The 19,434-nt window shown below is 39.3% G+C and overlaps 1 protein-coding gene across 5 annotated transcripts; it reads left to right on the top strand.

Moving 5' to 3' along the window:
- The first annotated feature begins 94 nt into the window (after nt 1-94).
- LOC114934581 (N-acetylglucosamine-6-sulfatase) lies at nt 95-19,144 on the top strand. Of its 5 annotated transcripts, none has more exons than XM_029307239.2 (11): nt 95-694; nt 878-1,092; nt 1,303-1,362; nt 1,448-1,654; nt 1,932-2,093; nt 2,571-2,741; nt 2,843-3,044; nt 3,272-3,570; nt 3,656-3,772; nt 3,846-3,990; nt 8,542-8,933. In XM_029307239.2, the coding sequence occupies exons 2-11, from the start codon at nt 937-939 to the stop codon at nt 8,589-8,591; spliced, it is 1,569 nt and encodes a 522-aa protein (XP_029163072.1). In that variant the 5' UTR covers nt 95-694; nt 878-936; the 3' UTR covers nt 8,592-8,933. The 5 variants fall into 5 exon arrangements, with proteins under 5 accessions (XP_029163072.1, XP_029163073.1, XP_029163071.1 ...); XM_029307240.2 differs by having other exon boundaries at nt 95-718; XM_029307238.2 differs by lacking the exon at nt 95-694 and having other exon boundaries at nt 751-1,092.
- The last annotated feature ends 290 nt before the right edge of the window (nt 19,145-19,434 follow it).

The raw sequence follows: 19,434 nt of genomic DNA, 5'->3' as shown, positions 1-19,434 counted from the left end.
CCGCGACGCGAGACGATTCCACGCGAGGACTAGTAGCGCCGCGTCGTGGCCAAGACGCATGCGCGCAAACCACGACGATGCGCATGCGCGCGACGACTGGCGCCGCATTACCTACCGTCGCCGCCGAGAACGGTGAGCGGAGTTTTCGACTCCGTATATAGGGCGAGAAAAAGCGAGAGAGAATTTAACAGGAGAGAGCGAGAACGCGCGAGGAAAGACGCGCGGGTCGAATGGACGCACGTGGCTTGTCGTGCCTCGCAAAACTTACTGCGTTATATTCTCCGGGTTACGAGATCCGGGACGCCGGGAGGTAGTGGAATGTGTAGGCGGACGCCGCTATGTAATAGCGCGACGCGTGTGTGCGTCCGGCGTGCACGTGGCTGGGCTCTGCGCTCGCGGCACGCCGCCCGAGAGAACGTGTGACACGCAACGGATGTTGCGAGTCCGTACGCGCCTCTCGCGTGCGTGACTCCGGCCGTACGGCGACACGCCGTGCCGTCAGAGGGTTCCGAGACCTCCGCTCTCGACCGCCCTCTGGCGGCTTTGGCGGTCGATTCGTCGATCCTCACTCAAGAATCTTATTTACCCTCGCGAGGGTAAAATTCCTATCGAGAAGGCTGACTTACCAGCTTTTTCTCGGTCAGCGCCATCTAGCGGCGCCGACTGACACTTCAGCGTTTGACACTTCGCACGGGTACTTTGAGATACGTAGATGCGCGTATGTTTAATATATAAGCACGGAGTATATAGTATAATCGGCAGTAATCTTACAGTGCCTCGATTAGACTCGACGTCGCTGTCGCGTACATTTGATTTCTTTCTCGGGGCGCGATTCGCGAAAATAATATATGAGTTAATTTTTAATATATATACGCAGATATTTCTGGCCATTGTGTCTAATCTTGCGACGGAAATAGAATAAAATCATTCTCTGGCATGATGCATATTCAACCGGGAAATCTCCTGACGCCGAGCAAGATACATTATTTGGCGGTTCTCTTTCTGTCGCTGAATTGCTTAGTGGCGCCGATTGCGCCTGGAAACATCGTGCTGATTATTACCGACGATCAAGATTTAACTTTAGATGGCATGGTAAATATGTTTTATTTATATATAATGAAAGTTTATCATCTTAAAATTTTATATTTAATTGCTATACTTATATAATTTCTTATCGCTACATAATTTTTAAATGAGAAGCTACACTAATAAAAAAGGGAATAAATTACGAAATAAATGCGCGCTAAATCAAGAGTATCACTTCGGAGACACCTGCGTTTTTATTTGATTTTAAATTTTCAGACGCCGATGACGAATACCCTGAATCTCATAGCATCTCAGGGTGCCACGTTCACGAATTGCGTAAGTTTCTTTATTTATATTTAATGTTATAGAAGATTATATATTTTCTTTCGAGATATTTAAAGAAAATATACCGTGTGTCCAGTTCGTAGCTTCGCCTATCTGTTGCCCGAATCGTGCGTCCATCCTGACCGGACGATATCAGCATAATCACTTGACGGTGAACAATTCTATCGCCGGTGGTTGCAGTAGCACGCAATGGCAACGATCGCAAGAACCGGCAACATTTGCCGCTCTCCTGCGAAACATCGCCGGATACAAGACGTTTTACGCCGGAAAATACCTGAACGAGGTACAATACAATTTACAATTACAATATGATAATCGCGATCGTTAAAAAAACAACATATATATTACATATATATATATATATATATTTCTACAACGATTTTGTGAATGATTGAATTAAAAACGAGGACTCGACGAACAAATTTTCTGTAAAATTGGAAAAATTTGATATTGAATTTTTCCTACTTTTTATTTTTTTAATTCTCTCTCAATTGCTATTTGTGTGGCTCTTAAAATTGATAAAAAATATAAAATGCGCACGATATATGTAAATTTTGCAGTACGGAAGCGAAAAGGTCGGTGGTGCAGCTCACGTACCAGTGGGATGGGACTGGTGGGCTGGTCTTTTAGGAAATTCCAAATATTATGATTATTCGTTGTCGATAAATGGTACCGAGACCAAGTACGGTGAAAATTCGAGCGATTATCTTACGGATGTAATCGTAAGTATATAATATGTATGCAGGATATTTTCAACACAGAGTATACATAAGCGCTATTAAATTTCTTTAAATTTTTTTATTGTGATGATTTGGATCGACATCTCAAATCTGATCTGTTTGATTAAAAGAAAAATTAAAGTTACTTTTGAATTAATTATGTGTGTGTGTGTGTGTGTGTGTGTTGTATAAAATTAATATAATGTAATATATAATTATAATATAATATAAAAATTATTTTTAAAAAATTACTCTAGAATACATATAGTAGTTTATATGTTTAATTAAAATAAAAATAAAAATTTTTTATATACAAATTTAACATGAGACAACAATTCAAATCGTCACAACGAAAAGTTAAAAAAAAGTATTTAAGTTAAAAATACATATATATAATATTTATTTAAAAAAAAAAAAATATATATATATATATAATTTTTATTTTTATTTTATTAAACGTATAATATATATGTATTCTAGAGTAATCTGGCCATAGATTTTATTAACGCATACTCGAACGATCAACCTTTCCTCATGGTATTAGCACCTCCAGCCCCTCACGCACCTTTTACACCTGCTGATAGACATAATGATAAATACAATGACACGAAAGCAAAGAGAACCCCAAATTTTAATGTTCCCGTGCATCAGGTATATAGCATTGTTATATGTATAAGCTAATTATTTATGTACAGGATATTTTTTCTATGAAGTTATATCTGGTATATAATTTTCTTATTCTTGAAAAACAGGACAAACATTGGTTAGTTAGAAAAGGTCCAACTCCTTTGCCAAACAGTGTATTACCAAAATTAGATAAGATATACAGGAAGAGATGGGAAACTTTGCTAGCGGTCGATGAACTCGTTGAAAATATATACAATTTGCTGAAAGAGCGAGATCTTTTGAACGACACCTACTTTATTTATACCTCCGACAACGGATATCATGTTGGTAGGTAATTCAATGGTACACCCAATGGATGTTAAAAGCTAAATGAAGCGTACTAAAAGTTGTTAAAGCACAAAAGATTCAGACAATGTCATCTTTAAGTTTGACTATTAATTTTCAAAAATAATATTAATTTTTTAAAATTATATTTATATAAGAAAACTGTATTATTAAATTGTTTTGCAAGTTTTCTCCTATTTGTCCGTACAAGACATGCATTATTTCGACAGGACAGTTTAGCATGCCTATGGATAAGCGTCAACCCTATGAAACAGATATACGAGTGCCATTACTGATATCCGGTCCAGGAATTGACTCGTCTACAATTTCCGCAGCCGTTAGTAGCGTCGATATCTTCTCTACGCTCTTAGATATAGCCGGTGTAGAGTATCCATCTGACGGGAGGACATTGTTTAAAACGACGCGCGATTTACCGCAAGATCGTACCGTATTGATTGAGTACAGGGGAGAGAGATCTAAAAAGGCCCCTTCGTCCGGTTGTCCGAGCGACAGCGATCTTAATGTTACAGCAAGTTTCAAATATTTAGAAATCTTTATAAAACCAGATTCCTTTCGAATTACTTGCATATTAATTTCGTTGTATGTTTTTGCAGTTATGCGTGAAAGAAATGGCATGCAAATGTCAGGATGCTGCGAACAATACGTTTAGTTGTATTCGTCGCGTTTCGCCGCGCTTCAACAACATCTTCTGCATCTTCGAGGATGATCAGGTATTGTGTTTTTTTAAACATCTCGAAAAAGCATTTTTTGCAACTAAGAGCATTTTTATCGTCTCTTTTTCAGAGATTCATCGAGGCTTACGATTTGAACTTGGACGAGTATCAAATGATGAATATCGGATATACCATGAAGAAAGGATTGAGATACAGATTCAGGAAACGTTTGAAGAGACTGGCGGTGTGTCGGGATGCGGAATGCGTTTTCACAGGTAAATAAGCAAATAAATTGAGCATATCGTTTTTGAATACACGAGTGCATCTATGTGGGAGATTATTATATAACGTGTATAATATATGTATCTTAAATCAAGATACGATTTATTTTTCTTTCCTTACTATATAAAGATTGCGCGCTGCGATATAATGTCTCCGTCCGTCCTAGGTCGCGGAAATAAAGAGCGCGGAAAGTTGTCTTATCTCGAATTATTGCATTTATGGAAATCGCCGTCGGAGAATACCGCTGCGAATCTGGATATAAGAATAACTCGCCTTGCTCGAAGGAGGAGGGCAGCATCCCTTCCCTACGACGGAACTGTTTTCTTAACAAATATTTTTATTAAAGCCCCGCAGAGAGATAGATAGAGAGAAAGAGAGTCTCGAATATCTGAATAGCAATAACGATATTCGCGAAAGTAAAGGGAGGAAGAAAGGAGGGGGTGGAAAAAGGCCGAGCTCGAAGACAGAATCGAGACTATCAGCACATGTTCAATATTTATATCGCTAAAACGTTTTTGATTCCTCCTCCGCGGATTTGTAATGATGCGCCATTATTCGCTATATTCGCTTCATTATTTTACGTGTAAGGATCATATCAGTATGAATGTCAGAAGTAGTAAATGTATACATATGTAGAGATAATGAAGATATATACACGGTTTTTATATATGTATATCCAACATGTCGAAAGAACTTTAGAATTAGCTGATAGATACGAACATCTCAGTTATTCTGGACAATTTTTTTTCTTTTATTACATATGCAGGGTGTATCTAAATAAGTGCGAAAAATTTTAGGAGATGATTCTTTGTTGAAAATTAAAGAGGGTTTCTTATAAAAACATATAATCTTATATTTCTCCCTGAGGAGTTACACTTTTCTAAAGAGGAAGGTAAAAATTAAGTTTTTATTTTTTTGTTAAATCTTAGACAAATAAAAAAATAAAACTTGGTGAATATTTTCCACTAATAAGAAGGATATTTCTTAATATTTTTTTCATCTTTCTGTATCGTTATAAGAGGATGAAACTAAAACAACTATTTAATTTTTTACTTTTTTTATAAAATCAATAGTTAGAAAAAATAAAAACTTAATTTTAAAAAATGTAACTCTTCAGGGAGGATATAAAAGTATACGTTTATATAAGAAACCCTTCCCTTAATTTTCGACAAAGAATAATTTCCTAAAATTTATGTATTGTAAATGTATATTCTAATTTGACATTTGCGCGAGAAATAGAACCGTGTATGTTTCGATTGCTCGTACAAAGGGTTAAGTATTCGCACACGCACGGATATTCTTGAAAAATGCGCGTATGCGAGGAGGTCAGCGAGCAATGCCGACGCACAAAGCGTCGTGGGTTCGCCCCTTTCGGTGTCAAGGAGCGTGAGAGACGGTCTTTCACGTAACGTGAATGAACGTCAAAATGTTTGTCGACTAGCCGGGCCAGTGGGCTCGTTTGCACAGATGGCATTACGTCGAATCTAGCGGCCGCGTGCGCGCTAGATCGTCTTTATTGGGATTATCGTTGGCGGAGTTGTGGCGTGGACGTACAAAGCCGAAGGAAAAACTGGACTTATTCCGCGAGATTTGCATCTTGCGTCCTCCAGCTGAAAAATAGACGAGTTAAAGCGATGATTCGCCAAAGGAATTTGAATTCGTTGCGTGAAATTTAGCGAATAAATTGAACGAAAATCAAACGATTCCACCGTAAATTCTTATCGATTCTTCGAATGATTGTATAACCCGATTTCTCCCGCAGAAATTACACGGCAATTCCGTTACAGTATTAAGTTCTCATCAATTTTATTTCCTTGTATTTTTTCCAAGGAAGTTTCCAACTTTTATCTCTTAAAAGTTAATTGTTAACAAGTTGATTGCTCGAAGAAGGCAGACGATCGAGAAAGGTATAGATATCGTTTGCGAGTTTGCGAGAATTGTATCTCTTCATCGATTTCTTCGGAATCGATATTTTATTTCCATATTTGATATACACATAATAATAGTTCGATTCTATTCAATTTGCGATCTACGTGTGACAGTGGTATTTTTGACAGTGACGCACGAGCACACGCTATTGCACGAGAGGATTTTCCGGATCCTTGATCCTAGATCCTCGATCGATCGCTCGATTGGGCGTGTTTAGTGATCTTCGTTACATCGTCGCCGAGACGTGTAAGTCGGCTTGCGGACGAATTCTTTTATTCTCTCGTTCTTTATTGATCATTCGGGCGAGCGATCGCCTCCTTGTTGGCCAGGATCAATGGCTTTCGTTGCCTTTCGAGCCGTAGATCCAGGCTTTACTTTCCGGGCCCCTCCTTTTTAGCAGGGGGTTTCTTCTTCTAGCGGATACTTGTGCCAACTTGTACCGCCGAAAAGATGTAAAATATTTACCAAAAGGATCGATCTCTCTCGAGTGAAAAACGTATGAAATCGCAAGATGATGATGCGAGTCTGTTGAAAACTTTATCTATAGAGTGTATCTAAATAAGTGCGAAAAATTTTAGGAGACGATTCTTTGTCGAAAAGTAACTTATATAAACATATCCCTGAGGAGTTAAATTAAGTTTTTGTTATTATTATTTTTAATATTAATAAATATTCTTTATATAGTGGAAAATACCAAGTTTCATTTTTTTTAATTTGTCTGAAATCTGAGAAAAAAATTAAAAAAAAGAATCTTTACCTCCTTCTTTAGAAAAGTGTAACTCTTGAAGAACTTGATAAATATAAGAGTATTAATGTTTATCTTAATTTTCGACAAAGAATCATCTCCTAAAGTTGTTCACTTCTTTAAATACACCTTGTATACAAATTCGTACAGCTCAATTATGATCATTAATTTGCAATTTTGGCTTCACTTCTCTTTCTTCTTAATCTTTTATTTCTCATTTGCTCTTAATTTGCGCTCCAAATCTGAACGCTAAACACAATCACAATTGTGATACATCATTATATAACGAATAATATCGTCGATGTCACGATATTATTTATACATAATAATAAAACGATTGTACTTTATTGTCATTGTAAGATATATCCCGAGATCTCGTCTTCCTAAGATTGAAAATCGTCGGACGCATTAAAAACTAAGCAATTTACAATCTCGAGAGTTTTCCAGTGATCTGTCTTCAAACGGGCATCCCTTGTTATTCGATAATTAACCTTTCTCCCCACCCTTATAACCCGGCGCACGAGGCGAAACGAAGCGTGCCCTTCTGATTTTCCTTTGCCTTCTCCTCTCCGCGACTTCGAGATCGGTAACGCGGAAAATGCGAATTTACTGTAAATTAGTGAATTGGAAAATAACGCAGTAAAAGCGCGCTTCCTTTGACGGACCTTATGACGATATCGCGTTGAACGCGTAACAAGATCCCGGGAAGCTAAAACGGCGAAATTGTCGGAGCTCATCTCCGGTAATAAACAGGCAGCTAACAGGAGCGACGCATCTTCAAAATCAGCTTAATCGACAATTTCCGGTCCAAGGATCAAAGTATTACAAATCTAAAGCACTCTCAGGTATAGCACGGGCATACACGTCACTTTTTGACATCGAATGACGTCAATTAGCCACCGAGAGTCGCAAGATATAGAGGTATACCGCGTCTATGGAGTCTATATATTCCCCGAAAAATTCAGGAAACAATCAACTTAATATTACGTGCGACGATTAGGATGAAAAGTAATAAATACCAGATGCAGCGTTGCTCAATTATCCCAGCGCGAGAAAGCAAAGATGAAAGCGCGCAGGAGAGGGCGCGTCCTTTAATTATCCGATCCATTTCTGCATATAACGCGGAACACGAGAAGCGACGAAATGAAACTCGCATTACCGGTGACGGCTTATACGAACTACAGTAGTCTAATCAAACACGGGGCTATTAACCGGGTCAACATTTTGAGTTTGGGGTACTTAGTGCCAAAGACTGCTATGCGGTACCTATGTCAATGACGCGCGCACGCACATATACATATATACATATACATACAGGGCGTCCGAAAATTAATAGTAAACCTGTTAATGGCCGATTTCTGGGATCATTTGGAGATGATTTTTCCTTGGCGAAAATGTTGATCATTTTTTACATGTTCCCAATTTTTCATCGTGTATCTTCGTGATTAAGACTTCAATTAGATTTTAATTTAATTCTAACTCTAAAAAATCTACACGTGATTAATAAAAGAATGTGATTTTGTTAATATTTTATATTTCCACAAACCTTTTATTTTCAATCGCTTATAACTCAAAAATGATTGATATCTCGACATTTTCGTTGAGGAAGAGTCGCTTCCAAATTATCGCTGGAAGCTAAATCACTAACAGGTTTACTAGTTCTGGGACACCCTGTATACATATACATATACACGTACTCTCGACGTGCACGCATCACGTAGACGATGAGTTCCACGGCGAATGAGTAGGAAAACGGCCGTGTCGAGCGGCCTTAAATAAATATCTAATGTGCACAACCCCGACCAAACCCCCGGTCGATTCTTCCCCCTCGCAGCCTCCCCCTTTCATCCCCCCGCCAATATTGTTTTAGGCACAGCGAGGCCTTCGAGTTTTGTAACTCGAGAAACGAGTGCGATGTAGTAGCAGCAGAGAAGACAACACGATATCTATGGGTGTTCGAAGATCTCTCGTCAAGTACTTAAGTTCGCGGATAACTGCTGCTGCAGCATCGAGGAGCACCAGCTTCCTCGATTCTGAGTAAATTCATCGCGAGGGGGAAAAAAAAAGAAGACACCGAGATAGTTTGGGGAAGTTGCGTAAGCGACTTTACTCCCTGAAATAAACTTCAAAGATGAAAACTTATTCGTAATTCTTTTTTTTTTTTTTTAATTTATTCTCCGTAAATTTACAACTAAATGTTTGAAAAATGTATTTGTGATAAAAACCGAGAGAAATTTCAGTTTTTGTCGGAGAGAGAAAAGAACCCGGTAAAAAAAATTTTTATATATAATTATATATAAATAATTGAATAATTATACATATAATCGTAAAATTATATTTTTGTGAAATATGTCTATTTTTATACATAATTATATAATTTTATATATAAATTATATGAAACATATATATTTATATACTTTATTGTATATATATATATATATATATATATATATATCAAAATTTATATAATTATATATAAAAAGCACTTTTATCTAAATGTATATAATTTTATATATTTATATTGTTATATATCAAACATTTTTTCCCGAGAATCGACACCGAAATAATGATCAGAAAATTTGTAAATAAAGGCAGGGAAGGAAAACTCTCGAGGGTGTGTTCGAATTTTAACTAAGAAACTCCTTTCGCCTCGCAGCCGCTCTGCTGTGGCGCTCATCTATTATGAAAAATACCGCTTTGCTTGGGAAAAGTGTTTCTTCAAAGAAAATCGCGCGAACATAATTCGCGTAATGCTCCCTCCGCGCGCGAAATATTTTCTCTCGAACACGCACATTTTTTTTTCGCCACGCTCAATTTTCTCCGAAAATCAGTCCAATGTCAGCGGAAAAGCTCGTCGATATAAACTGCAGCAATCAATGACAGGGAAGAGGAAAAAAAATATCTCGATTCGATACGCCTTCATGAGCTTTTTTTCTTTTCAGACTCTCTCTCTCTCTACTTTGGCTCTAGCGTTTGTCGCGGAGAAATAATTAATTAAGAGTAGAAGGCTTGCGCACACCCACACTTCTCTCTCTTCATCGTCTTGCTCAGCTTTCGCGCCAACTCACAACTGCGCTCTCTCTCTCTCTCGTCTCCTCTGCTGCACCCCTTTGCACTCGGCACGACCCTTATTACCGTGTCGCAGCTCGGTTAACGCGAGCGGGTTAATGAACAGCTCGGGCAAATATAGAATTTCTCATAAAAACTACAAATTACTGTTGCCGCGGGTGCGCAGAGCGACGGACGGCCGCAATTTTTTTTCGCTCGCGAAAATTATACAACACGCCGGTATAATACCGTGAGAATAATAAAATTGCGCGCGGAGAAAGAGAAAGAGAGCCGGGAGAGAGCGGCGGCACTTTAAAGATCCGCGCCGCGATTTCTCGAAAAGGCAGTTTTTGCGGCGGATAATAGGTGGATGAAAAAATCTACCCGCGCGCTCGGGGAGAGAGAAAACCCGCACCGTCGAGCGAAGCGAAAAAAAGAAAGGAGGAAAAAAAAAAAAGAGGCGGCTTTCGAATGCGAGTAGAACTCGTTAATTGGAAAGGAAAAGTTGCCGACGAAATGCGCGCCGGGGTTCCCCGACAATCGCAATTGTGCGAGAGGCGACAGAGGTCAAACACGCGTATCCAGAAAGAGAGAGAGAGTTTAATTATATATTCGAATATATCTGTTGCCTAACTTCTCTTGCGGAGAGAGAAAGAGAACGATACGTTATATGTATAAGATCTATTTTTTATTGACGCAGATATAAAAAGTACAGATAATGGCGTCCGCCAGAAAGGCCATCTCGAGCCGACATTTTGTAATACTGGGACGCGCCAAAAAGTGAACATATTTGAATTGTCTTACAGCCAAGTATAGGTGTATGGATCAATTTTTGTACTCATTACATCTTACTGTAACGCCTAAATCGTTTCTGATCTTCTAGTTGATTTTCTATAAACGAAATACGTAAAATTATTATACCAAGGAGTGTCTATAATGTTTATATCGCGAGTAATACCTGTATAAGACATAGTTCCTGATTCGTCACAAATTTGCTCACCGCTAATAATTCAACGTACACGCATACACACGCATACATACATGCAAATATATGTATACACACACACACACACATATGAACACGCTCGTCGTTCCGCGAACGGCGCTCGCATTATATTATTACACTCGTGCTGCTGTTTGTCAGCTTAAAACCGGGAGCCATTAGCAGGTATTATTTTAGCCGTGATCCACTGTTAACGGGAACAATGGCGTCGGTACGCCCGACGTCCCACGATATTAAATGAAGCGAAGTGATACATTTCGAAGGGGGATATATACGAACGGGCAAATAGGGGTGAAACGAAGAGGAAACGAGAGGGTATAGAGATAGAGAAAACGCGGAGCGAGAGGGTGGCACCCCCCACCCCCTGCACGGGAGGGAGAGGGGGTGTAAGACGCGCGGGGGTGCTCGTCGCGTATTACGTTACGCCTCTGGCCTGTGTAAATACCGCAGCGCTGTAATCTAGAGTTAATGGTGCTCCAGTGACGCGGGAGTATCTATCGAGAGCACTATCATCCCTGTATGCGATATCCCACCCTCGAAGGTCCTTACGCGAGGACGCGGAGCTTTGGTTTAATGATGTCCGGGAGCTGCGCTTAATTTCATTTCGCTCGCATCCGTTCCTTTATAGAACCCCGGGAGCTTTAGCCAGAGTTGATTCGGCTGAAACTTTCCGAGCCGATCTTTCGCGTACGCGATGAGCGTAGTTTGTATGTGTGTGAAAGAGAGAGCTCGCGCGAAAATTAGTTTCTCCGTGTACGACTTTGTATAGAAAATGTGCGACAAACTTTTCTATCGGCTCTGCCGTTGACACGCGATTATAGTTAATCGAGATATAAAAGATTAAGGGGATTCTGACCAAATGTGTTTTATCGATCGAAAAAGTGAGATTAGACTGTAAATCTATTTTTTATTAGCCCCCTCTTCCCATTTATTAATATTAATACTTTAATCGTGCAAAAGGATTTATCAATCTGTATATAGTCAATCAAGCACTTGAACTCGTAATTTTATGAGATTTTATAAGTTTAAATACCTATATTTTGGTTGACTATACAGATTGATAAATCCTTTGCACAATTAAAGTATTAATTTTAACAAATGGGGAGCATCATAATTTCAATAAACAATCCGTATAGCCAATAAATAGATTTATAGTGAAATCTAACTTCACTTTTTCGATCGACCAACATATTTGGCAACCCCTTAAGGGCTTAATATAGGAATTAATATATATGTACGTATTGCTTTCATTCGTTTATCTTCGATAGCACGATACGCTATAATCTTTCTCTATTCATAAACCCACGTGGATTCTGACCAAATATGTTTTATCGGTCGAAAAAGTGAGATTAGACTGTAAATCTATTTTTTATTAGCCCCCTCTTCCCATTTATCAATATTAATACTTTAATCGTGCAAAAGGATTTATCAATCTGTATATAGTCAATCAAGCACTTGAACTCGTAATTTTATGAGATTTTACAAGTTTAAATACCTATATTTTGGTTGACTATACAGATTGATAAATCCTTTGCACAATTAAAGTATTAATTTTAACAAATGGGGAGCATCATAATTTCAATAAACAATCCGTATAGCCAATAAATAGATTTATAGTGAAATCTAACTTCACTTTTTCGATCGACCAACATATTTGGCAACCCCTTAAGGGCTTAATATAGGAATTAATATATATGTACGTATTGCTTTCATTCGTTTATCTTCGATAGCACGATACGCTATAATCTTTCTCTATTCATAAACCCACGTGGATTCTGACCAAATATGTTTTATCGGTCGAAAAAGTGAGATTAGACTGTAAATCTATTTTTTATTAGCCCCCTCTTCCCATTTATCAATATTAATACTTTAATCGTGCAAAAGGATTTATCAATCTGTATATAGTCAATCAAGCACTTGAACTCGTAATTTTATGAGATTTTATAAGTTTAAATACCTATATTTTGGTTGACTATACAGATTGATAAATCCTTTGCACAATTAAAGTATTAATTTTAACAAATGGGGAGCATCATAATTTCAATAAACAATCCGTATAGCCAATAAATAGATTTATAGTGAAATCTAACTTCACTTTTTCGATCGACCAACATATTTGGCAACCCCTTAAGGGCTTAATATAGGAATTAATATATATGTACGTATTGCTTTCATTCGTTTATCTTCGATAGCACAATACGCTATATAATCTTTCTCTATTCATAAACCCACGTGGATTTGACTCTAGCCGCGTCAATCTCTCTGATGCGGCGCATCGATCCGGCGCAGAGAGAAGAGTCTAACGAATGGATGCAGATGGTAATCTGGCGAGAAGCGCGTTCCAGGCCAGAGTGTGCGATATTATGCATATCGTTTCGCGGACCGGAACGCTGTCGTTGACAGCGCAATTACCGCATCATCTGGTGTCTACGCGTCCGCTCTCTTTTTCTCTTCTCTTTTCTCTTTGCTTTTTCGCAACGTCGTTCTCGATGTCGACGAAACTCCACGCTTCGCATCGCGCGATGACGTTACACGAGATCATCCAACGATCGATCCTCGCACGCTTATCGTTCAATTACTATAGAATTTTTTGTCGGCTGTAGGATAATTACCTAACGCGATGTCCTTTGGGTCGGTTATTGCGAAAATTCATTGTTTCGTTAATTAGAAATAGTATATCTTTGGTTTAGATCTCTATATAAGGGGAACAGGAATTAGAGATCTAAACCAAAGATACTATTCCTAGTTAGCGAAAAAATCGCGTTAGGCTCCTACAGCCCCGATATATATTTATCAAAAAATTATATGCCGATTTCGAGAGCCGAATAATATTGTTAAATAATTATATGCGAATTATTTATTAATTAAAAAAAAAAAATGATTTCCCAAATTCCCTGTGTCAGAAATGTCCCAGGGGTAGCAATTGACGTCATTAAACGTCAAAATAATGTCAGTTTGACATTGATGACGTCAGTTTAACGTTTAATGACGTTAGTTCGTTACTTGGAGCCTAATCCTTTTGAAATGATGATTTGGGAGGACACGAATGATGTAAGTGGAACACTGTTTCACGCTCGGTCGGGTTCGATAAGTCTCGCCGACGGCTACTCGTTCTTTTTTCTCGCGGATTAAGAACTTAATCGTCCTAATTAAGTGGCAGTCGGTCGGCTTGCAATGACCGAGGGGGATGAATTTACGAGTGTGCGCCGGTAGAGATCAAAAGAGGGAGAAGGGACGAAAAAAGAAACGCGCGACGAGTGAGAACGCGCGCGTTACGCGCTTCACGCACCTGTCGCAGATCAGAATGTAATCGCGAAAATCAAAGAAACCGTGGCCGGTGCGGCGGTGCGGAGAGACGCGTGTGTGTGTACGTATGTATACATGTACGTATGTATATGTGCGTGCGTGTTTTGCAGCGAGGTGACAGCGAGAGAGAGACGATTTTGAGGGCGTTACTAGGCAGGAAGCCATTTTGGGGGCCGGTGCTTTTGATTAATGAACCGCCGGAGTGTTTGTGTGTGTGTATGTGTGTTTGTGTGTTTGTTTGTGTGTGTGTGTGTGTATGTCTCTGTATACGTATGTACGTTCTTGCGCTTTGTCAGCGGGAATAATCGGGAATCCTTGTCGGAGTATCAAATAGGAATCAGCTCTCTCGCATCGGATAATCGATTAATAGTGAGTTTGGATAATGCGTGTATATATTCCGGTTGTGATACCGTGTACCACATAAAGAGCCTTTCTGAGCACCCCGTCTATACCCTTTCTGAATGTCTTATGTTTGATTTAACGTTCTCCGGTATCCTTAAAATCATTTCGAGGATTGTTTAATTACCACGTGATTCACGAGTATAAAAGCATTTGCAATAGGAGATAAATTTTTATAGAAAATAAAAGATTAAAAATGCTGTCGAATCACTAAAGAGCCTTTCTAGTCATCTACCTTTTCTGCACGTCTTGTGTTTGATTTCGTTCTCCGGTATCCTTAAAAATCATTTAAAGGGTTGTTTAATTAATTCGAATTGTCCTTTAATTATCACGTGATTCACGATAAAATAACATTTTTATAATAAGAATTTATATCTCGCATGTTTAACTTCTCGATTTAAAAATATATCAAACATGGAATTCTTATATATCTTATCTTACACGAGAACACATGTGAAATAATATAAAATCGATACAATAATTATAACAGTCTTTCCTGAGAAACTGGACAATTTCGCCTTTGACTTTTAATACGATTGTCAATTATGTAACGTATATATCAAATCGTCGGCGACAAAAAGGGGCTGCTTTTCGCCTGAAAATATCAATAGATTCTCGCAGCGATGGCGTAATAAAATCAAGGGGCTGACAAGGAAGAGAGAGAATGTGCTCTTTCATACATATATATATATATATATATATATACGCGTTTTAAAACCTTAAATTCCCAATTTATATCTCGCAACGGCGACAAAGCCAAGCAGTCTGATACACACGGTGACAACTTCCGGCAGCCCTTGGCGTCGTCGCGGATGCGATTGGCCATCTCCGGAGATGGTGGGTGTGGCCCCCACAGCCAGCCGGTAACCATCATCCCTCTTGTCGTCGACACTTCGCGGGGTGAGTCCCCTCTACTTTCCTATCACCCGGGCGAAACGTACGTACGGCTTACCCGCTAAACGAATCCTCTCTCGACCCCCGGGTGCGCGATTCCGGAAGGGGAAGACTCCGAAGATGTCCTCGGAGGGGAAGGCAAGGACGGACGGAGGATGCAGGTTTTCTTGTATAGGAAAAAGGCGGCGCGAGGAAGGTATCCGTGTCGAGGGATGGATAATCGGTCGGCATTACTGTCCTGTTCCTATGTAGAGACGCGGATACATTCCGGAAACTTAAGTTGTTGCTCTATCTATATTCCACTTTACCGGGGACGCGAATGAAACTGAAAATGCTGCGAGTAATTGACAAAGAACAATAATAAAGGAAAAGATTAGCGGTATAATGATAAACCCCATTGGGAGCAACGAAATAAACAGCGATATCTCCCTAGTTTTTCATCAAAATTCTTCATAGGATCCCTTTTCAATTATGCAGAGTCGCAGAAAAATATTGTACAGTTGTTGATCTTCTTATAAATGTTCTTGTCTCAACAAATATTGATATTTAATATTGAAGTTGCGATAGACTATGCTTATTTCCGCTTAAAAGACGAAGCAATTTTCTCATGAAACATTTTTTATTCTTTCTTCTCTCTCTCTCTCTTTTTTTCTTTTAGCGTAAGCTCCACAATATTGTATGGTCTGTTTTCCCTAATAGCACACCATATTCGAAAGACATTCTGAGGATATCCAGAGGACATTCGAACTTCCTCGGGATCTATGTGTGATCAAAAATTAAGTTTATTTTTTGTAATCTTCGCGTCAAAAAAACATGAATTTAAAATGGTGAAAACGAGAGATAAGAATTTCATATATATAGCAATTTTTTTCAGCATCCATCGCCATACATTCTTAATCAGCTTTTCTCATAGACGAGAATAAAAGTAATCTTATTTTCCACCCTGTTTGTCCGGAAAACAAAAGGTAAACCTAGCGTAACTAAAGCCGTTGATAAAGAGTACGTTTGCATTTAGATTAACGTATCGCTGTTTAATCCAAGAAAACGTGCGCGATCAAGAGATTTCCTGCGCTCTTTCCGCGAGTCGAAGATAAAAAGACAACGTACCAGATCCTCACAGAACCTTAACACGACCGTTTATTGCTTCTTTTGAAAGCGCGAGAAGACATTTCCATGTAATTCCAACGAGAGGGCGAAGTCTAACGACGGTTAATAGATTCTGAAATATCAACGAGCACGATATCCCGTAATGCATCTCTTTCACGCGAACATTTCCAGGGTACATCTGTCGGGAGTTTACTAGCGCAGTTTCTTTTTCCCGCCGGTTTGGACCTCCTCGTTGCGGGCAAAAATCCGTCGGGATTTCACGCGTCGCGTCGCGTCGCATCATCGAATCCTATGTCGAGTTAGACGGATTAGAACGTAGAACGCGTTAAGGTAGGTCCCGAGCAGGACTCTTCGAAGTACCTTATCCTTTCGTCTTGTTTTTGTACGCAGCGCACATGTTTCTCTTTCAATATATACGCGGTGAAATATTTGCGCAACGTCATTACTCTCTCGTCTTTGTGCTAAAGCTACTTTTCTATGAAACATGATTTTAAAAAAGGATTTTAAAAGGGTGTTTTAGTATCATTATTTGTTTACTTTTTTGGTTTTTAACATAAAATCGATAGGTTCCAACTTTGTTTTTATATATACTTTAATCGTGGAAAAACATTTATTATTCTATTCAACTAATAAAAATGAAAGAGTGCAGAAAGATGATAATTTTGTCAGTGAAACAAGACGGCGTTAGGATCCCCAGAATATCGATGAAAAATATTTATAGAGACTCGTCTTTGTGTTAAGGCTACTTTCCCATGAAACATAATTCAAAAAGGAAGGATTTTAAAAGAGTGTCTGAGGGTATCTTTATTTTTTCACGACAGCCGCGTGAAAAAATTTTTTTTCATTTTTAACATAAAATCGATCGGCCTTTAATCGTATTCTATTCAACTGATAAAAGAAAAGGGTGCAGAAAAATGATGGTTTTGTCGGTGAAACGAGACGGCGGTAGGATCGAACCTTAATGATCGAACACTCTTTAGAATATCGATGAGAAATATTTGTAGAGACGTATAAGATTGTTAAGCCGCGAGAATTCTCATCATCATCGCGCGTGAGAGAAAGAAAAAGAGAGAGGAGAGAAAACTAGGCGGGTCCGATACACAAAAGGCGGCGAGAAAGTAATCGCGGCCGAGATTCTCTCTCCTCCGACGTTCCCGAGAGATAGGTGGATATATGGCGGTGTCGTTTCGCGGTAATTCGATCCACGCGCCGTCACGTGACCTAAGTGTACTTCCGTCCCGAAGCGAGGCGAGGGTGACTTGCGGCGGTGGTGCGGCGCTATCATGGCGCGGTTCGTGCAGCTGACGGCTCAATTATCTCAGCGAGGGTCTCACACAGTCACGCCTGCGATCTACGTGCCTGCTTGCCTGCCTATCCCCTCGGATAGCCGGTCCCAGGAACCCACGGAAGAGAGAGAGAGAGAGAGAGAGAGAGAGCAGCCTGCAACCCCACAAGCCCATTGTCCTCCAGCTATTAACCGCCTTCCTCCCGAATGAAGGACTCATTGCCTTCGAATGCTTTGACTCCTGTCACGCGATCGGTGCTAGTGACTGCTCCGTTGCGTCCGCCTTATTGCCGGTTAATCTCCTTCCACGAGAGATGTTTGTCCTCGCGATAAACGAATCGCCATTTTTTTTCAATTCGATATATACAATCGTATGACTGATCGAGCGCGCTAATGTTTTCTACATAATTTTGAAAGAAATTCTTTTGAAGAAATTAGGAAAAAATAAAAGGTTTCTACAATCTACGTCGTACAAATCTTTGCGAAGATATAAGTAAATACTCGATGTCTCGTAATGCGTCGCATTGAATTATTGTACCGACGCGGAGAGATTGCAGAGTTCCATCTTGCGTTGTTGACTCGAATACGTGATAGAATATATGTACGTGCTTGCGGCCACGGTGTGTTTTCTTATTAACGTCCGTTGTCTTAAATACAAGCCGCGTTGTCTGTTTAGCAAACCATTAAGTTAATTGAAAGACCTTAGCATACGCTTCTCCTCATGACGCACCGGTAATATCGCCATTAGCAGACGCTCCTTATCCTGTAAAGGGATGGCGATCCCGGGTAAAAAGCAATTTCTTTTTTAAAAAAATTTCATCCTTCTCGTAACCAGAAAATTCCCGATGAAGACGTTTGCGCGCTTTTTAAATTTAAAGAATCATCAAATGTGATAAACAAGAGTATACACGCGCGCGTAGAAACAGAGAATATTAAATAAAATTGAAGAAGACAAAAAAAGAGGGAGAAGGATACTTTTAAGGGGAGAAAAAAGAAAGAGAGAGAAAGACTTATACGTGTGCATGGGCGTTGCAGAAAGAAATTCTCGGCCGAAATGTTTTCTTCGTTTGAGTTTCTTCAATACGCTAATGGAAATGAAATCCCTTAGGATGAAGACTGCGACCCCGACAAAGGCGGAGTTCATCCAAGCCTAAGGGCGAATCTCACCCCCGGCGTTACCTGCCCACGCCCTTGCTTCGTCGCGTCATTTGATTATATGAAAACTACGAGAGTATAATGAGCCCTTAGACTGCTCGTTATCGCGAGGAGGATAAGGTTAATCAACTTAATGATTAACTTGATTCTCCCTCTCTTGGTTGAAGCTGAATGTTTGATTTTCGACTAAGGTAACCTCGATCTCTTTCAACAAAAACTGAGACGAGATCTATTTGATGTTGGGTGTAAAATTGAAGAATAAAAATTTGCACAGCGCGTATTTTATCAATCTTTTCTCGATCTCGATTCAATGTAGTTTATTAAAGATCCAAGTAGCCAAACTGACGTCATTATGTCGTTGAATGACGTCAGTTTGCTACTTGGGAACAGCCGAAAAAATGTCGTCGTGGTTAGCTGTATTGCATTCTTTGTCACTTTGTCTCTTTGTAGAAAAACGACCTGCGCGCCTTGTTAGCCCATAAACAATGGGTGAAAAGCTGAGCGAAGTCACAATGAGCGAGAAAGGAAAGAAGAGCGCCACTTTTGCTCGTCTCGAGTTGCTATAC

This window comes from Nylanderia fulva, unplaced genomic scaffold, assembly GCF_048542155.1.
Source record: "Nylanderia fulva isolate GAGA-0341 unplaced genomic scaffold, ASM4854215v1 Scaffold7, whole genome shotgun sequence".
NCBI classification, from domain to species: Eukaryota; Metazoa; Arthropoda; class Insecta; order Hymenoptera; family Formicidae; genus Nylanderia; species Nylanderia fulva.
The sequence above is the reverse complement of the archived record's forward strand: the minus strand, read 5'-3'. Positions and strand labels throughout refer to the sequence as shown.

Bases quoted from the DNA above. Each gene is read 5' to 3' on its own strand.
- LOC114934581 (XM_029307239.2), top strand. From the start codon at position 937: ATGATGCATATTCAACCGGGAAATCTCCTGACGCCGAGCAAGATACAT. The intron at 1,363-1,447 runs GTAAGTTTCTTT...CCGTGTGTCCAG, and splicing joins GTGCCACGTTCACGAATTGC to TTCGTAGCTTCGCCTATCTG. The intron at 3,991-8,541 runs GTAAATAAGCAA...ATATTGTTTTAG, and splicing joins TGCGGAATGCGTTTTCACAG to GCACAGCGAGGCCTTCGAGT.